At 42.5% G+C, this 18,826-nt stretch overlaps 1 protein-coding gene across 4 annotated transcripts; it reads left to right on the top strand.

Moving 5' to 3' along the window:
* The first annotated feature begins 836 nt into the window (after positions 1–836).
* On the top strand, positions 837–10,058 carry LOC146697668 (GTPase IMAP family member 8-like). Of its 4 annotated transcripts, XM_085476481.1 has the most exons (6): positions 837–962; positions 1,046–1,083; positions 2,275–2,326; positions 3,322–3,366; positions 5,958–7,166; positions 7,267–10,058. In XM_085476481.1, exons 3-6 carry the CDS (start codon positions 2,308–2,310, stop codon positions 8,832–8,834), a joined length of 2,841 nt encoding a protein of 946 aa, XP_085332607.1. In that variant the 5' UTR covers positions 837–962; positions 1,046–1,083; positions 2,275–2,307; the 3' UTR covers positions 8,835–10,058. The 4 variants fall into 4 exon arrangements, with proteins under 4 accessions (XP_085332607.1, XP_085332608.1, XP_085332609.1 ...); XM_085476482.1 differs by lacking the exon at positions 1,046–1,083; XM_085476483.1 differs by lacking the exon at positions 3,322–3,366.
* Positions 10,059–18,826: the final 8,768 nt, after the last annotated feature.

Raw genomic sequence — 18,826 nt, 5'->3', positions numbered from 1 at the left:
AGAAAAGTTCAAGGGGGTCAAATACTTTTGCAGCCACTGTATCAGCTGATATCCACAGACCGTGGTCAGAAGTTGCCATCCACTCTTCATGGGCATGAGTGTCAAGGGTTGTGTGTGAGTGTTGTTTGATGATTTTGTTTTGTTTCAGAATCAGAATACTTTATTAATCCCAAAGGAAATTATATGGATCACAGTTGCACCTAGACAGTAACAGACTAAACAATTTAAATAATTCAATATAAAGAGTTCAACACTCCAACTATAAAGCAAAAGACAAAGAAACGAGTAAGTAAAAGTTAAGCTGAAGAGAAAAAGCAGGAGCAACAGTAACAGGCACGCACACTCACATTTTTGTTGTGACGATCTTTGTCTCGCACTTTTATTTGTAACCGTCGTTCCTAACACAGCAGGCTGGAACAGGCCCTGCATTCTTTTGCTTTCTGACAGATTAGCTGTAGTCTGTGGAGTTATTAAATTTCATGCTCTCGGCTTCTCACACAACCACAATGCACGCTGCATTAAAGTGACAGAGGGCAAATGTATTCTTTTAAACTTTAAACAACGAACATCAGACCGACAACACATCAGGATGTCGTACAGAACATCGGTGCAACCAGACGACAAACACGAAGGCGCACCGATGCAGATGTTTTGTCATCTGTTCTGCATGGATCCAGCCTCTGAACGTCGACACAAATCTGTACAAATATACAAATATAAAGCATAAATTTGTGTCGAGTAGACTCACCCCACCCAAACACCAGCACACAGAGTATGGGTGGGTGGTTGTTCCCACCCAATCAAAAGTGAAGAAAAGAAGGCTCAGAGAAAACATGAGCAGTGTTTCTAACTTCTGATTGGGTGGGCAGCGTTAAGCCCGCCTTCATACCGTCGTCAGAGGTGAAACCAAACAAAGAAGCAGGCGCCATGTCTCACCTGTGAACTGGGAGGACGACAAACAGGTAAAGCACAAATTTATCTGCTGTTTTTTCTGAACAGTGAAACTCATCACTAAATGTTTTCTCATGCTTTGGATTCTCTGCAGGTCTGCTGCACCTTTGTTAGCTGTGTTTGTGCTGTGAGGTGCGTCGTGATTCTTTGTTAATGATAGTTTCACTTTGATCGTTACTGCCTTTAATATACTTTTGATTTTTCCTCATTTACATCTTTTCTTTATGGCTGCAGAGAGTGAACCTGTGTGATATGATGCAGAACTATAATTGCTAATATTTGTTTTGTGCTTTTATCAAATTACTGCACAGAATGAGCAGAAACATGAAACTTAGGTTATTTGTTATATAACCTATGATGACATCAATGATTTCCTCTGAGTAGACAGAAAGGTTGCATATAAACTGGAGGGTGAGACAGTTGAGTGAAGAGGAATATTTTAATATTTTATCTATATGAAACTTTTAATCTCTACTGAAACTGCCACAACTCCCCCCTCACACACACACACACACACACACACACACCTTTTTTGCAGCTGCTCACCTGTACCCAGCGGGCTGGAACAGGTCCTGGTATTCTCTTTGTTGCAGGTTGTACCGCCCACACTCAGATTGTGTTTCACTTACTGGAGTTTTTAGACTCTCGTGATCTCATCTAATCATCGTTCTCAGAAGTGTTTGCTAAATTAATCCTTGTAGTAAGATGTGAATGTGATTATGATCCAGGTGATGTGGTCTATAGTTGGTCGTTTCTGTCCGACTGTTTGGAATAATCTTAGTCCAATTATGCACTTGAATGCAGCACACATGAGTGGATCAAATGGATCCATCATAATATTCTTTAATTAAAACTCATTCAAGTAATATCTTCTTGTGCACAGTAGGCCTCCTGAAAGCATAAATGATCTCTGAGGTTGAGAACGTGAAATAAATCATCCATGTGTATAAAACACTTCTACATGTGTTCAGACTGAGGTCCCCTGATTCTTCAATCTGGTTGATCAGTCTATACAAAGACTTTTCTTTGAAAACTGAAATTGAAAGTGAAAGATGTGAACCTTCTTTCTGCAGTTACTCATGATGTCTTAATCGTCTAAATGTAATTGGTTACACTTGACCCCCCAGTTTGTATAAAACATTCTCTACATGGTGACCAACCGGAGACCAACTGAAGTACTGCATAAAACAATATCACAATAACAACTTCTCTCTTTTTTGTGCCGTTCCATTAGAACCATTCATGCTTACAGCCCTTTGTCCACCTACCATCACATGTCGTGTGATTCAAAGAACCTAAAATACTTTTTTTTTTTCCTTCCAGTTCATCCCCAGGTCTTTTCAGAAAATCGACATCATGGCAACCAAAACAGCTGGTGAGTCCACTCACATGTTATTGATCAGCAGTGAGGATTTTGCACTCACACCGTCCACAGAGAGTAGATTTAGAGAGTAACTGTAACATCTGTTCAGGTATTGGAAGTGAGAGCACACAACAAACAGGTGCAGCAGCAGGGTGGAGCAGGATCCAACTGCCATGATCACACTGTGCTGCTGGTTTTAGGAGCAACGTTGGCTGATAAACATATCCAACATGCTCACAGTACATGTCGCCCTGTTCTGCCAATATAGTTACTCGTTCATTTCCAGTCGCTTCACTTGCTGAAAGAATGAATGTAAATAAAAAATAAATAACTGAAAGCTGCTTGAAGGCACCTTAAATAGCTCCCTGATCCACCAGGCAATCAGGAACAGGTGGATTATCACAGACACACACTCCAGGGTGAATTGTATAATTAGTCCACCCACACGAAGTACGAAAAGAAAGCAGGATAACAAAAACCCCTGACAAAATGGCTTCTTGCCCACAACAAGAAACACAAAGAAGCTGGATTAAGGAAGTCATGCTTGTAAATACTTCACTCAGAGACAGTGATATGCTGAGGTACTTTCTTGGTTTGTTTTGAAATCCAAATTCGGATTTCTTTAGTTTCTCCAGTGACCACTTAGGAACAAGAAATAGATTCATGGTATTGTTAGTGATACTGGGATGTGCAGAAAAAAGATGTTATCTGTGAAATATTGCTCCATCTTTGAAGATGATCAGAACTTTATAAAATTGGGGTCAAGTTGATACGATAAAAAAAACAACCAAAAACAACTTGGGATAAAATCTCTGCTTCTAGTCTTTTCTCACCGGCTCAGGGTCCAGTCTTTAAACTTAATTGAGATGGTATGAATTGATTTCAGTCAAGTACACTAATTACTTGGCATATCAGAAGTAGAGACCTCATGACACATTCCTGTAACACCAAGAGATTTTCCACATTTAAGTGTTGAAGGATAACTTGAGTTCTTTATGTTTTTGCAGAGGATTTCCAAAAACCAGAAGATAGCAGCTATGACATCAAGGACTGTAAGTTGAACTAACAACATTGATGTATCATGAGTAAAATAAAAATCATTTCATTTAAAGTATTAGTTATAATGCCAAAAGCTATATAATTTAGGAAGGGAGGGATAAAGCTCTACTAATCCTACAATGACATTTCCCTCCTGTGTTGTCAGGCATCAGCCAACCAGATTTTAATCTGAAAATCTTAGAAATATGGTATCTAACCAGATTCTTACTCTGGTAAGAACAACAGTCAACAACAGTCGCCTCAAGGCGCTTTATATTGTACAGTAGATACAGAGAAAAACCCAACAATCATATGACCTGAAAACTGAAGGCTCTGCCTCCCATTCTACTTTTAAATACTCTAGGAACAACAAGTAGGCCTGCAGAGCGAGAGCGAAGTGCTCTAATAGGGTGATATGGTACTACAAGGTCATTAAGATAAGATGGGGCCTGATTATTTAAGACCTTGTATGTGAGGAGCAGGATTTTGAATTCTGGATTTAACAGGAAGCCAAAACAGGAGAAATCTGCTCTCTCTTTCTAGTCCCTGTCAGGACTCTTGCTGCAGCATTTTGGATCAGCTGAAGGCTTTTCAGGGAGTTTTTTGGACTTCCTGATAATAATGAATTACAGTCGTCCAGCCTGGAAGTAATAAATGCATGAACTAGTTTTTCAGCGTCACTCTGAGACAGGATATTTCTAACTTTAGAGATGTTGCACAAATGGAAGAAAGCAGTCTTACATATTTGTTTAATATGTGCGTTGAAGGACATGTCCTGGTCAAAAATGACTCCAAGGTTCCTCACAGTGTTACTGGAGGCCAAGGTAATGCCATCCAGAGTAAGAATCTGGTTAGCCACCATATTTCTAAGATTTTAAGGCAGAGTACAATAACCTCAGTTTGATCTGAATTAAGAAGCAGAAAGTATCATGAACCAACAGCTTTGCCCAGGAAAGTGGACCCAAAAACGCAGACAAACATGGGCGTGGAATGCTTACAGTGATATTTATTTGAAAAGGTGGCCAAAAGTGACGAGGGGCCCAAAAGGCTAGTGGCAGGAACGCGGAAGAGGCCAGAGAGGCGAGGGGATATTCTGTAACAGATGGAGAGGTAGTTAAAATCGAAAGAGAAAACTAGAGCTTGATAACTAGAAACTGGAGAATAGTTCGCCTTACTGTGCCAGTCATGGTTCGTTTCACTGAGGAGAGGGGAGAGAGGTCTGTGGGAAGCTTCTGGAGGGTCTCAAGCTGAAGCGTGGAGGTTAGAGGGCAGGCGGGCGAGCCGGCTGGGAGACAGGGACTGTCCCAGTAAGGTGAAGCCAGGGTTGAAACTCCGCTGAATGAAGGGAAGACAGGAATTACTCCAACAGATAAATCACACAAGGAAAACCACAAAGGGAAACGTAATTTACCACCAAGAAGAGTAGAACAAACTGGCAAGGAGGGGCCGGTTGAGTCAGCTGAAGTAGGTCTCCCGCTGATTGCTCGCAGCTGAGGCTCACTTGAAGCACTGAAGTCCCTGCCCCAAAGGGATGGCTCAGCAGCCACACAAGGAAAACCCCCTCCAGGCACTCCCACGGACCATGACAAAAAGTTAGTGGCCATCCCAATCTTTATGTCTTATGACATTCTTGACATTTCAGACTTGGAAGTGCTAATTCTCATCCTAACTGTGTCACACCACACTAGTGCAAACTGGAAGTCAGTCCCTTGCAAAATCAACAAAATCAAAAATCAGATAAGATAAAAGTTTATTAATCCCTCGGGTGGATTACTCTGGGAAATTCGGTAAGATCAGAGGTAAAATCAGAGATTATACCCTGAGACCATTGATCCCAGCACCTAATAAGTGTGTAGCCCTTGAATGCACCTAAATATTCTGTCCAAAAAAATTATAAACAGAATCAGTGACAAAGGACAGTCCGGTGCCAATCTGCGGGCCAACAACCCTTGGAGAGGAACCTTTTTTTGGGGGGAGGGTTCTCTGATAAAAAGGTCCTAATCTCTGGTCCTATGGGTCTTACCCAGCTGCACCCCTGCACCAGCTGGAGTACTAACTACCTAGAAATTGTCCAGGTGTCTTTCCTCGTAACCCTGATAAGATAAACCAAACCTGAATAGCCTTGTAGGTCAAGTCATCAGTCCCACCTGTTAATGGTAGGTCCCCTATTGACTGAGCCACTTGTAGTTTCTGGGTGTATTTCAGAGGCCCCAAAGAAAGGTTATCATATGTTATAATATAAAGGGCTAGCGTTGACATCCTGTACATTTCCACTTTTGAGTAAATAAGTTGTTTCATTTCTTCTACTTAAGTAAATCAAGTTTGTACTTTTGCCACCTCTGCCCAACAAAATCACGGTAGTGCCTTTAAAACATCTGCATGAGCTTATCCTCCTAAATAGAGAGCTGATATGGCTTTTCAACTAATCAAGAAACCATATCGGAAAGTGAAACTGCCAGCGCTATCACTAAGCAACCTGTTTTAAGACAAATTTGTAAGTGATTATTTCTCAAGTGAAATGATTAACAATTACAAACTATTTAATAGAATGTGACATAAATATGTGTTTCATAATTTTTGAGGCAATTTACATTGTTTTTTGCAGCACGTGAACTCAGGATAATGCTGTTTGGAAAAAGTGAGAACAAAAAATCAGCCCTGGAAAAGCTCCTCGTTGGGAAAAAAGAGTCTAAAGGTTTTGGAGGAAAGCAATCTGGTGCTGCCTCTGGAGAGAGGAACAGGAAACCTCCCACAGTTGTAAAAACTCCCGACATCTTCAGTCTGCCTGTGAATGAGCTGTTTAAAGAGATGAAGAGCTGTGTGAGTCTCTGTCCTCCTGGACCAAACGTTCTGCTGCTGTTAGTCAAACCTTCTGATTTTACTGAGGAGAACAGAAAAACTCTGAATTTGGTCCTGAGCTTGTTTGGTCAAGATGCTTTTAATCACTCCATCGTCATCCGAACGCATAATCAGGAAGGGAATAACTCAGTGGATAAACTCATTGAAGAATCCAAACAAAAGCAGCACTACATTAATTTTGACAGAAAAGACTCCTTCTCAGATTCCTCAGAGTTGATGGAAGAAATGAATGAGATGGTGACTAAAAACTGGGGAAAATATCTCATATTAAAAGAAGAGGCTAAACCCAATCTGAAGTCCAGTCTGAACCTGGTTCTGTTTGGGAGGAGAGGAGCAGGGAAGACGTCAGCAGCCAAGGCCATTTTAGGTCAGACTGAGCTTCATTCAGCCTCCAACTCATCAGAGTGTGTTAAACATCAGGGAGAGGTGTGTGGACGTTGGGTGTCCCTGGTGGAGCTGCCTGCCTTGTATGGAAAACCTCAGCAGGCAGTGATGGAGGAATCACTCAGGTGTATCTCCCTCTGTGATCCTGAGGGTGTCCATGCCTTCATCCTGGTCCTATCTGTGGCTCCCCTCACTGATGAAGACAAGGGAGAGTTAGAGACCATCCAGGATGCATTCGGCTCTCGAGTCAATGACTTCACCATGATTCTGTTCACTGTGGGCTCAGATCCTACAGATCCAGCTGCTGAAAATATATTAAGTATAGACAAAGACATCCAGAAGCTTCTTCAGACGTTCGGACAAAGACATGTGGTTCTCAACATCAAAGACAAACAGCAGATTACAAAGATGTTTGAGGTTGTGGACAAAATTAGTGATGCCACAAACAAACCACACTGTTATACAAAGACAACATTTCTACATGCACAGATGGAGAAAGTCTTACAACAAGATAAATCCATACAGATGCAACATGATGAACTTGAGAAGCTGAAGACGAACATGATGACTTGTAAGTAGTTTAGATTTTAATATTTTTATGTGTTCAGTGACCCAAAGAGTTTTAATCCAGCAGTATACAAGTTTTAACTCTGATTGTTTTCATGTTTTAGGTGATGAAGTTGAAGGAAAAGACTCAGATTGTCTCAGGATTGTGCTGATTGGGAAGACCGGCTGTGGAAAGAGCTCTACAGGAAACACGATTTTAGGAAACGACAAGTTTATAGCTGCATCAAGTCAAATGTCGGTCACAACATATTGTACGAAGGCAGAGGGTGAGGTGGACGGTCGTCCTGTTGTTGTGGTCGACACTCCTGGTCTGTTTGACACAGCTCTGTCCAATGAAGAAGTTCAAGAAGAGCTGGTGAAATGTATCAGCCAGCTGGCTCCAGGACCGCATGTCTTCTTGGTGGTGATAGGGGTTGGTAGATTCACAGCAGAGGAGAGAGAAACGATCAGGCTCACTAAAAGATTCTTTGGGAAGAATTCAGAAAAGTTCACCATCATCCTTTTTACCAGAGGAGATGATCTGGAGCGTCAGGGAGAGTCTATTGATGATTACATCAAGAACAAATGTCATGATTCCTTTAAGAAGCTGATCTCTAACTGTGGAGGAAGATACCATGTGTTCAATAACTCTGACAAACAAAACTGCACACAAGTCAGTGAGCTGATAAAAAAGATTGACACCATGGTGAAGAACAATGGAGGAAGCTTCTACACCAATGAGATGCTGCAAGAGGCTGAAGCTGCGATAAGGAAGGAGATGCAGAAGAATTTAAAGGAGAAGGAAGAAGAGATGCAGAAGGAAAAGGAAGAGATTGAAAGAAAACATAAGCAAGAAATGAAAGCAATGAAAATAAGAATGGCAGAAGAGAAAGAAAAATCAGAAAAGGATGGAAAACAGAAAGCTGAAGAACTCGAGGAAATGATGAACAAAATTAAGGAAGAACAAGAGAAGAAGAAAAAAGAAGAAGAAATGAGAGAAAAGGAGGAAAAGGAAAAGGACACTGGAGAAGAAAGATATCGACAACAATTCAAAGAAGAACTTGAAAAGTTGGACAGACAAATTCATTTGGAAAAAGAGGCAAAGGAAAGTGTCGACAGACAGCTGGAAGAGACCAGAGAAGAGATGCAACGAAAACAAGAAGCCTGGGAGAAAGAACGAAGAGAAGAGCGAGAGAAACAAAGACAAGAAGATGAAAAGAGACGACAGGAGGAGGAAGAAAGAATAGACAAACTGCTGGAAAGTTACAAACAAGAAAAAATAAAATACGAAAACAACAAATTACAAGAGGAACAAATAAGAAGAGAAATGGAAATAACAGAGAACAATCATCAGAAAACACTGGAGGACCTAAAGAAGAGCTATGAAAGAAAAGCCAGACAGAAAGCAGAAGAGTTCAACGAATCCCAAAAGAAACACATGGATGAATTAAATGCTCAGCGGGAAGAACACGTGAAGGAAATGAACGACTTAGTCAAACGTGTGACCAAGAAGAGCGAAAACCTGAGAAAGATCAAGAATCTAGTGGAAAAACATGAAAAACAAATGAGGAACGCAAAAACTGAGGAGGACAAGGACGAACTACAGGAAAAACATGAACAACAATTAAGTGAATTGATGCAAAAAATCTTAAGTGATGAGGTCAGTGAAGCATCAGGCTGCAGCATTTTATGACGAGAAATGAATGATTTCAGTTGTTTTTCTTTCATTTGTACTGGGAAAAAACGTTAAAGAAGCACCGATTTGTTGTTCTGCACGTTTTAAATGTTTGGGATTTCCTCACAACAGCAAATAATTCTGACTGGGTGTCATCGAACCTGCCTTAAACACAGTGTCGGACTCCAGTCTCACCATTAAACCACAAGTCACTATCCCAACATTACCAAAGCTTCTGACTGGTTAAACTAACTCCAAAGACTGAATAGGTATTAGTTGCTAAAAGACCCACGTGGAACCAGCATGTTCCACTCTGTCTCAGCTCATTAATCTCCCACCTGGCAGAGTGGAAGCTATGGTCAGTGTTTTTCCAGCAAATAAATGTTTTTATCATAATTGACTTCAAAATAGAAACAGAGGATAAGTTGCAATGATGCAGGAAAAACAAATTATTTTCAAATAAGTAAAGAACAGAACAGTTATCAGTGTGACTTTGTCATTCTAATGTTATCATTGTGTGTGTGTGTTTGTGTGGGCGGGGGTATTAAATGTTTGATCACAAAGAAAGACGACACATTTGGTGATCAGGTACCTTTATTCTTGTCTTTTTTCGAAGTTATGAATCAAATAATTTTTCCTGGGCTGAGCTCTTTAAGTACCAGGATTTTCATTTAAGTTGTTAGTTTTGCTCTGTACTGCACTGTAAGTTGAATCAGTCATTTTAATCTTTTCTGATTTGTTGTTTTCTGTAATGTTTGGTAAAAATCTGGAGAGTGTGTGATTTGATTTATTGTATTTTATTGGGAATAGTTCTATTTTTATTGTGTTTATTTGTTTTGGGTTTTTTCATACATGTTGTGTAATCAGTAATTATCGAGTTTTATTATAAAATCTCATTATTTTTTATTAAATAGTCAGATATATGACCGTAAAGTTTAGATATTATTTATGCCTCTGCAATATCTAATTATAACAACATTTACTCAATTATCATTGAAAATAATCAGATACAGTAGATAATATTTGACTTTATTTTGATAAATGTCAAATATAAATTCTGTGCTTCATAATTAGTGACATAACGAAGAATAACAGTATTTTATGCATCTGTTGATTTTCCAAATACTGAGTGTTTCCCTGTGATTCGTGTGGATGGTACTTAAATGATGAAACAAAGCATCTTCATTCAGATTTTGATTTCATGTTTTCTTTAATTTCAGTGAAGATCTTGTCAAATCAAACTGAGCTTCCTAATCCCCACACCCACTCTGACACATGTGTTTTGCAGCAGTTTAATTTCTGTCTGTCAGCAGCATTAGCATGGAACGTAGTGCAGAACAGGAAGAGAAAGGAAGATTGCAGTTATCACAGATCCATAAAACTTTAGAATTTGTAACCGGTGCTCTGGACTTGGTGGGAAATGTGCTTTTTGAGTGGATTTTTTTTTTTTTTTTTTTGAAGAGTTACAAAGCCAGTTTAAGACCTAAAACAATTTGAAATCCTTTGAATGTGTAGCTGCATTTGCAGCCTGATGCTCTCAACTCAGCACTAAATGCGTGAGCAGCTCTCCACTTAGTCTATGCTGGCAGTAGTGCTAGATGGTCACATAGAGGAAGCATTAAGGCTATGAGCTGTGCAATGGCAAGGTCTATATAACACATAGAGGTTGTGCAGGTATATTAATATAAACACTGACATTGACTTGTGTGTGATATTTTAAATCTTTTTGAAACTATAATTTCATTCAGTGTCTTGATCTTCATCATATTTATGTGAGTCTTTGATTATTACCAAAGTCCTTAGGCCCAATCATACTGAAAGAAATAAGTCTTACAAGCTGCTGTACACTTTTGGCTATGACTATTTGTGTTTTGACACCTTTGTTGGGTATTTTCATAGGAATGATGAGGATGGATAATGAGGAAGGCCACAGATGGATTCCTTTGTTGGTGTATTATAATCTAAAAGTTAACTCCCTTTGCATGTGTAACCTGATAACAGGTCGCCCCTCCCCCAATTCAATTATCATTGCACTCTTTCTGCACTTGCTGTGCTTACACTACAGTCGGGAATATATTCCATTAAAGTTGTTGACTTTCAGAAACTGCTCTAAAACTGCTCTGAATTTAAGGATACTGACAGTGATGTACACTGTGTTGTTGGTATATATGTATCAATCTAATAAACTCAAACCTACACCATCCTCCCTATTCCGGTATTCTGACTGCTTGGTCGAGTTAACCTCCTGATCTATCTACAGCACATGGTGGAAACCTGAAATCAAGACAGAGAAGACTAGAGGTGAGATATGATCATTACTCAATATTAAAAATAATAAATGACAGATTTAGTGATATTTTCTTTTTTTTTTTTTTTTTCTAAATGACATCAGAAACAGCAGTATGCGACATTACGTGATGGCAGAGCTTCAGTTCATCCTTTGTCATTTTTTTTTTTTTTTTTTTTTAATAAATAGGACAGGGGGAATGAATGAGAGAAAGAGGGGGAGAGAAAGAAAGAAAACCAAAGGGGAGAAGAGACGGTGAGAAGGGGGGGGAAGAGAGAGAGAAAAAAAAAAGAACTCCTGGGTCACCTGTATGGAGAAAAAAAAAAGAACTCCTGGGTCACCTGTATGGAGAAAAAAAACAAACAAACAAAAAAAACAAACAGAGGAGACAGCAAACAACAAAGAGCAACATAATAATAGAGAAAACAAAGCACCATCACAATAAACTAGCTAGTCATAGATATCAATATTTACTAAATAATAAACGATATTGTGCAGCACGCAAGATAGACAGCGCACAGTGTGCTTTGAGGCAGCAGCCAAGAAAGCTTTAGTCCGCGTCTGTGAATACCCATGTGTGCATACCTGTGTGGATTAGCATGCTTGCATTCCAAAGGTTTCTCCATGTAATGATCTGCTAGGGAGTGTGGGGGGGCCACAGCCCCGTCCTCCAGGGTGTGAAGCGGGTATGGAGGAGATCAAAACTCCAGACATCCAGAGGCCCCCAGAACACAAGAGACCATGGAAGACCAACAGAGGGGCAGCCGCGCCACTGTCCCAGTAAGAGCTGAGGAGAGTCCCAGATGAGGGCTCGCCCAGCAGCCGCGGAGCAGAAGTCAGGGGGAGTTGCAGTGACGCGCCCGTGAGCTCCGCCGGCCCCCAGCTGTGCCTGAGTGACCGAGCCCCAGGCCGAGAGGCCGGGGGCACCCCACCTCCAAAGGGGCCCGAGCGAGCCCCAGGCCCCAGGCCCCGACAAGCGGCCGCCAAGGAGTGAGCCGGTGTGTACCCGGACGCCCACCCCCAGACACAAAGAACCACCAACACACCGACACCTGAGGGAGTCCGCCACCGGCAGGGGAAGTGGTGGTGGGTGGAGATAGGCCTCCAAACCTTGGAGGGCCTGAGGTGTCCCCAGAGAGGTGGCGTCTGATACCCAACCTGACATATAGACACAGACATACAGGCACACACAGACACAAACATCCATTCCCACCCTCATGCACTCACTCCACACTCAACCAACGTGGAGACAGACATAAAGAGACGCTGTACACACAATCACACTCCCCAAGCGTACTCTACAAACCGGGTCTAGGTACCCTTTCCCCTGGAGGGGGGAATTGCACCCAGACCCAGGTGGTGTTACCCTTTTCCCTGCGGTGGGGAGAGGCAGACCACCCCGACTCCGCAGCAGCAGGGAGGCCCCACACCCCAGACCGCAGTCGGACGGCCAACTCCTCCTACTAGCCCTCCCGCTCCAGCAGGCCGCAGAGAATGGGGGTGGGAGAAGACTCCAAACCTCCCTCCACCCGCTCATTGTAGTGTTGATGCATATGTGTTCTAAGGTGCAATTAAAACCCAGGAGGGCATGGAGCTACCTGCCAAGGAGCAGCAGGTAAGCGCATAGTCCCTCCTGCTAGCCCTCAATGACTAAGTGTATTTAAAATTGAGAGGTGGGCAACGACGTCAGGGGTGAGGTATACACCCTGATGGTGATTTGGACTCCGTGATTGTGCCCACCCCCAAGATCCTATATGTATGTGTAATGAGAGTGTGAGTAATGTGAATGTCTAAGTTGTGGGATAAAATTGAGGCAGAGGCAGCCAGAAGGGGACGGGGGGGGGGGTAGCCTCCTCTGCACCCTGGTGACATACCCCCACTCCAAGGCCCTGCATGTGTGGGTGGTTGTGGAGGAGCGGGAAGAGGGAGGCAGCTGGAGATGGGGAGGGAAGGAAGGGAGGGGCAGGTAACCCTTCCCTGGGGCCAGCTCCCCCGCTGACCCCAGTAGGCACTCCCACCCTTCGCGACCCGCCAGGGAAGGGGGGGCCCAGGCCCATCAGACCGGGGCCCAGTGCAGTAGCGCCCTCCGGCTCCACAGAGCCCTGGACAGTCCACCCAACCCCACCACAGAGAAAACTGCACCCACCCCACCATCCACACATCTTCCAGACTACATAAGACGGTAAACGCCCAGGCTGAGATCTTCCTCCACCTCTCCTGTATCTCCCCCTCCTGCAGAGAGTTCCTGAAGAGAAGAAAGCTCCTGCAAGATGTGACCATCCCCCCCACCAGTTGAAGAGCCCCCCAGGCGGCTCGACGCACCGGCGGCACCCTGCTCCAGGGCCGGGCCCCCATGCACCCACCTGCCCACAACCCCGGCAACACACCAACCAGGACCCAAGCCCCCGAGGCCCGGCCCGGGCCCCAGCCCAGAGACGGAGCGCCCCCAGAACCTCACGCCCATCCCGGACCCACCCAGGGGCAGCCAGGTTGCCAGGTCAGTAACCCACGTCCATCAGCACAGACCCTCCCCTTGCCCCGCTGCACGCAGCCGCGAGGAAACAGTCACCTGAGAGCCAACAGAGCCCCCAACCGGACGTGACCGCTATTATTAGCGATTTAGTGATATTTTCATAAATTATTTATCTACCACATCAATTAACAGCATGGCAGGGCAAAATATTTTTTCTAACATGGAAAAAGTGAAAGGAGACAGAAAGACGGGTGAGACTTAAATAGTCTCTTGGCTCTCGGAGGAGGCGGACACATCTTTCACCCTCTCCTTCCCTTATCTTCCCTGCTTGCTGCTTCTATCTCCTTATCTGGTCTCGTCTGACTCTAACCCCGAGAAAGCCTCTATCTCCCTCTTGTTCTCTGAAACCTAAAGAAGAGTTATGGATTTGATCAACTGGTCCCTTAATGCAATTGACACTCTATTCTTGACGAGAAGCCGAGGTTTGGGAGAGTGTCTTGGAGGGACGTTCCCTGCTGGATACACAATGGATGGGTGGCAGAAGTGCCACGTTGTGTGCCTGGCAGGACTGTCTACTGAGGACATTGAGAACATCTACCTATTTGGAACCATAATAACGGGGCTCTTGGTGATCGTAGCTGGCTCGGCCCTGGCTTATCTGAAATTGGAGAAAGCGGTGACTGCTGTTCAAACCGCCACAAAGCTGGCAGGTATGATCGAAAATGTGGGAAGAGCTGTGAGTACTCAGACTGTTCTTACTGAACGCAATATGGAAAACATCTTGGACGAGCTCACGGCTCTTAAACAGATGATACAACAGGAGACCAGTGATGACATTAAGAATAACTGTAAAACTGATGCAGTTTGTTTGTCCCAAAACAACATTTACAGCATCTCTCATGCGGCTACCCCCACACCTGCGTAGGCTGTGGACTGTTGATCTTTGACTAATAGGCAAAAGGACACTCTCTCAGGCTGAACACAAGATATACATTCCAACACACATGTACACTGATACTGATACACCCACACCACCACCCTCCCTTGCCCGAATCCAACGCCTCCTTCCATGCTTTCCTCCCATCCAATGTGGACAGCGGCTCAGCCAGAAGCGCAATCACTAGATTGCAGCATCCCAGATGCAGCTGTTCCACCATACCCTTCATCATGGCACTATTGTGCTATGGTATCATGATGAAGGGTATGGTGGCGCATGTGTTTGGCTCTGCCGCTGCCGGGTGCAGTTTGCTCCACTACTTTTGTGTTATTTTTTTTCTGCTTTGCTGTTCTCATTTAGTTTTAACGATGTATTGGCTGCGTTGGTGTATGATCGTCTGGCTTTGCTATCTATCCCATCTTTTATGATGCCTCATGATGTCTCTTCGTCCTCCTTCGGCATTTTCCACCCTCTTCCATCAGCTGGATCCTCGTCAGGTGATTTCGGCGGATCCTCTAGACCACGGAGAAGGAGAGTGAGAAGAGGAGGCTTTCAGGTAAAGCTCAGGCTTTACTGGCTGCGGGGTTCGGCTGGGAAGTGACACCGAGCGTGCCTTGTCTCCTGTGCTCAGAGAAGCTCCATGGAGGTGGACTTGTTTTCCACGTCCCTGTTTGGATACGCTGGGCCCGGCTCTTTGAGACTGGCCTGCCTGGGGAGGGTTTATCCAGACTCTTCTGCTGGCTGGCTTTTTCTTCCCTCGGATTCTATGAGCAAGATGGTTCAAACCCTGAGTATCTACGTCCTTTAACTTGAGCCTCCGCAAATACGGAGGCTTCTACTTCGCTGAATATGGCGCTTTTTTAACCTCGATCTCTGTCTAATAAATCATTCTTGTTGAATGATTTTATATTATCTAAAAAACTGGATTCTTTTATTCCTAACTGAGACCTGGCAGTGGGACGTAGACTATTCGTCATTTGTTGAACTCTGCCCGGATGGCTATACTTTTATTACCCAGCCTAGAGTTTTTGATCATTCAACCAATCTTTTGAATAATTATTGCCTTTCTATTTTAGCTGAAATTTATCCGGTTAAAACGAGGAAAGTTTCTGCTTGCAAATCTCCTCCTTGGCTAAATGACAGTATTCGTTGTCTAAAACATGATTGTCGTAAAGCAGAGCGCAGGTGGAGGAAAACTCACCTAACTGTTCATCTCCTCTACCTAAAGGACCTTTTAGCTTCTTTTAATAATGTGATCAGAGATGTGAGGGCTGCCTATTTCTCACACTTGGTTACAAAGAGCAGAGGTAATCCTAAGGTGCTATTCAACACCATTTGTGGCATTGTTACTCTTGCTCTACCTGTGGCCCCTATTTCATGCAGGGCTTTCTAAAAAAGCCTTAAAGTGGTGACGTCTCTCCCAGAGCTCCAGTTCAGTGAAATCTACATGTATCTTGTAGAGAATCGCTCACTTTACACTGCTGCCAGCATGAGAGCTTACCTAGTACGGACAGCTACATTTGTTTTACATCTGGATGGAAACAAGAAGAACAAGAATAGTTAAAACAACGGTAGCTAGCTTGAACAAACTACCATAAGTAATTCTTGAACTATGTTGATTTGGACAAATACTACATGATAAAAGGGGCAACTGGTGTGATTTGGCCTGTAAGCCAGGGTTAGGAAAGGTGTGTTCACATGTTGGTGCCTTACTCTGAGCTCTTCTGTCACCTGTAAACAAACGCAACTAAGAGCACAACAGGTTTCTGGAAGTTAAACTAAAAGATGTTTAAAGGAAGGCTGGAGAGCAAATGGCCACATTACTGTTTTTGCCCGCCAAATGGGCGGGTCCCAGTAGCTCTGCCATCATGTGAAAATAATGGATAATTATAACTTCCACCTTAAAATTATGTAGTATGTAGTCCATTAATAGACATAGATTAATTAATTAATTAATGGCAGGACTTCTTTGAGGAGTCTTGAAGGGATGGGGTCTAAAAGTCACATTGATGGTTCGGAGGAAGTCATTACTGAAGCTAACTCAGAAAGATCAATTAAAGAGAAAGAGCCAAAGGAAATATTAATAGTTTTGAAGGTAGCTATACATAATGTTTCATCTGTGAGATGGTTATGAGTATCGTTTTTGGCAAGAAGAAGAAGAATGTCCTTGGTTTGAAGCCAGTGTGGGCCTTTTTGTTTGGAGTTTGCATATTCTGCCCAATTCTACGTAGGTTCTCTCTAGGTATGCTGGGATATTCATACACACCAAAGACATGCTGGTGAATGTGAGTGTGAATGGTTGTCTGTCTCTATGTGTCTGGGATAGGCTCCAGCTCACATTATGGCCCATCCCCATGACGTTGAAGTGGACAAGTGGAAGAAATTGCCTGGATGGATATCATATAAAACATTTCTGTGACCACCACCAGAACTTATTATTCCAGGTTGGTTTTTGGATGTTTTGACCTTCAGTCTTTATCGCTTCCAAGCAGTACACATGTTGTGTGCCCATCTACAGGTGTACAATGTACAGCCCTGGCATTCTGTTTGATTTATTGAAGATTGTATTGCCTGATATGCTCATGTCATATTTTGCAAAGGGGAAGAGTCTCACTTCTAACAAAATCACACATACATGTTGCATCCAAGTAAAGTGAACAAGCTTTTTAGTTTTTTAACAAAAATCTCCAAATTTTGAGTAACATTTGAGCAACACATCAAGACATCATACAGAACAACACAGCCAAATGAGAGGAAGTGGAATAAGATTCAAGATACTGTTCTTGATGCATGAAACAGGCCTGTTTCATGCATTTATTTTTAAAATAATTCAGTTGAAGCATGGTTGAAAAGCTTTTGTCAGATGAAAGTTATTTCTGTGACCATTGTGGGTTTTTCTTTCATTGACCGAAGGGTACCAACAATTTTGTTCACGTCTGTATACATAGTTAGAATACATATACATAGATGTTGCCCACCTGTGGTAAACAGGAAGCTGTGGGTGGAAATATTACTGTATCTATGTACCGCATGTATTATATTCTGTCTGCAGAGTGTGCTGCCGGCAGGAAATGAGACATAGTCAGACGTGGGAACGGTGGGCGAAGCAAGCAGTCTAGCTTTTAAAAATTCTGTTTCTGTTTCTGGCTCATTCTGTGTGATGTGCACTTTCTTTTCTAGATAGATTTAAATAAACAAGATTCAACAGCACTGTGTTTTAGTGTTAGTTAAGCTGGATCATTTTAACATTTTCAACTGTACAGAATGGAGAGAACTGACTTTAAAATAGTTGTAAATGTATATTGCATGATCAGTGGAGGAATAAGAAAAACTGTATGTAAATGAATACTCACAAATCCATGTTCCACTTCACACAAACATGAAACTATTTGGACACAAATGTGCACAACTTGAATAAATTTTGATTCATACACAGATTTAGAAAGCCACAACAACATGAAACATTACTGTGAGTATTACTCAGATGAGCTTTTCAACAGTAATGTGGAAATGGCAGGTGCTCTATCAGTCATACACACCAACAGTAGAAAGATGCAGAAACTGCACAAAACAGGAATATTTATATCAGTTCATAGAGTTGAATGTTTTTTCTTTATCTGAGACTAATAACAAAGACTATGATGTGACTAGTTTAAAGTTAAAAGGACCAATAGAAATGGAGAAGCAGTTTCCCTGTCTGTTGGTGGAAAGCACAGAAAATATGTTTTTAACTGTAGAAACTGTTGATGAGAAATATCAAGTATATCTTTTTAGTTGTGTATCTAGAACGCCAGGTAGCTTCACTGATCCACTCAGTAACAAATTGATTGGTATGTTTGACAAAGCAAATAAAAACAAGGTGAAAACAATGTGTAGTAATTTTTATACTGACTTGGTAAATCCACACAAAGGGACCAATGATTTTATTAATACAGTGTACAGGAAAGCCCTTTTCTGTAGTTCTTAAACCAAACTGATTAACATCTGATTCGGCTACATGTAGAGTTCAATATAATCATGTTCACAGGAAGTAGTGAACATGATTAACTGAGACAGAGAAATGAATGTATTTGGTGATTAGACTCTGATGACCCATTGTGGCAGAACAGAATCCTGGTGGTGATTTAGGACAGGACCAACCCAGAGTCTAGGCGCCGGTGGTGATGAAGATGAAGACTGAGGCTTGGATGGAGGTCTGACTGAGGAGTCTGTGATGTGGAGATGGGGAGAAGGTGAGTGGCAAAAATGAGAGTTTGAAAATGAGGATGATGGAGAGCACAGATTTAAACTATGCAACATGGAGGCTGATTGGC

The sequence above is a fragment of the Copadichromis virginalis genome, linkage group LG12, assembly GCF_057382275.1.
Source record: "Copadichromis virginalis isolate Kocher_CV1m ecotype Utaka linkage group LG12, C_Virginalis_male_GT1.1, whole genome shotgun sequence".
Lineage (NCBI taxonomy): Eukaryota > Metazoa > Chordata > Actinopteri > Cichliformes > Cichlidae > Copadichromis > Copadichromis virginalis.
Note: the sequence above shows the minus strand (reverse complement) of the source record. Positions and strands in the feature narration are given on the sequence as shown.

Coding starts and splice junctions, on each gene's coding strand:
- LOC146697668 (XM_085476482.1), top strand. Junction 3,367..5,957: donor CAGCTATGACATCAAGGACT/GTAAGTTGAACT, acceptor TGTTTTTTGCAG/CACGTGAACTCAGGATAATG. Junction 7,167..7,266: donor GAAGACGAACATGATGACTT/GTAAGTAGTTTA, acceptor TTCATGTTTTAG/GTGATGAAGTTGAAGGAAAA.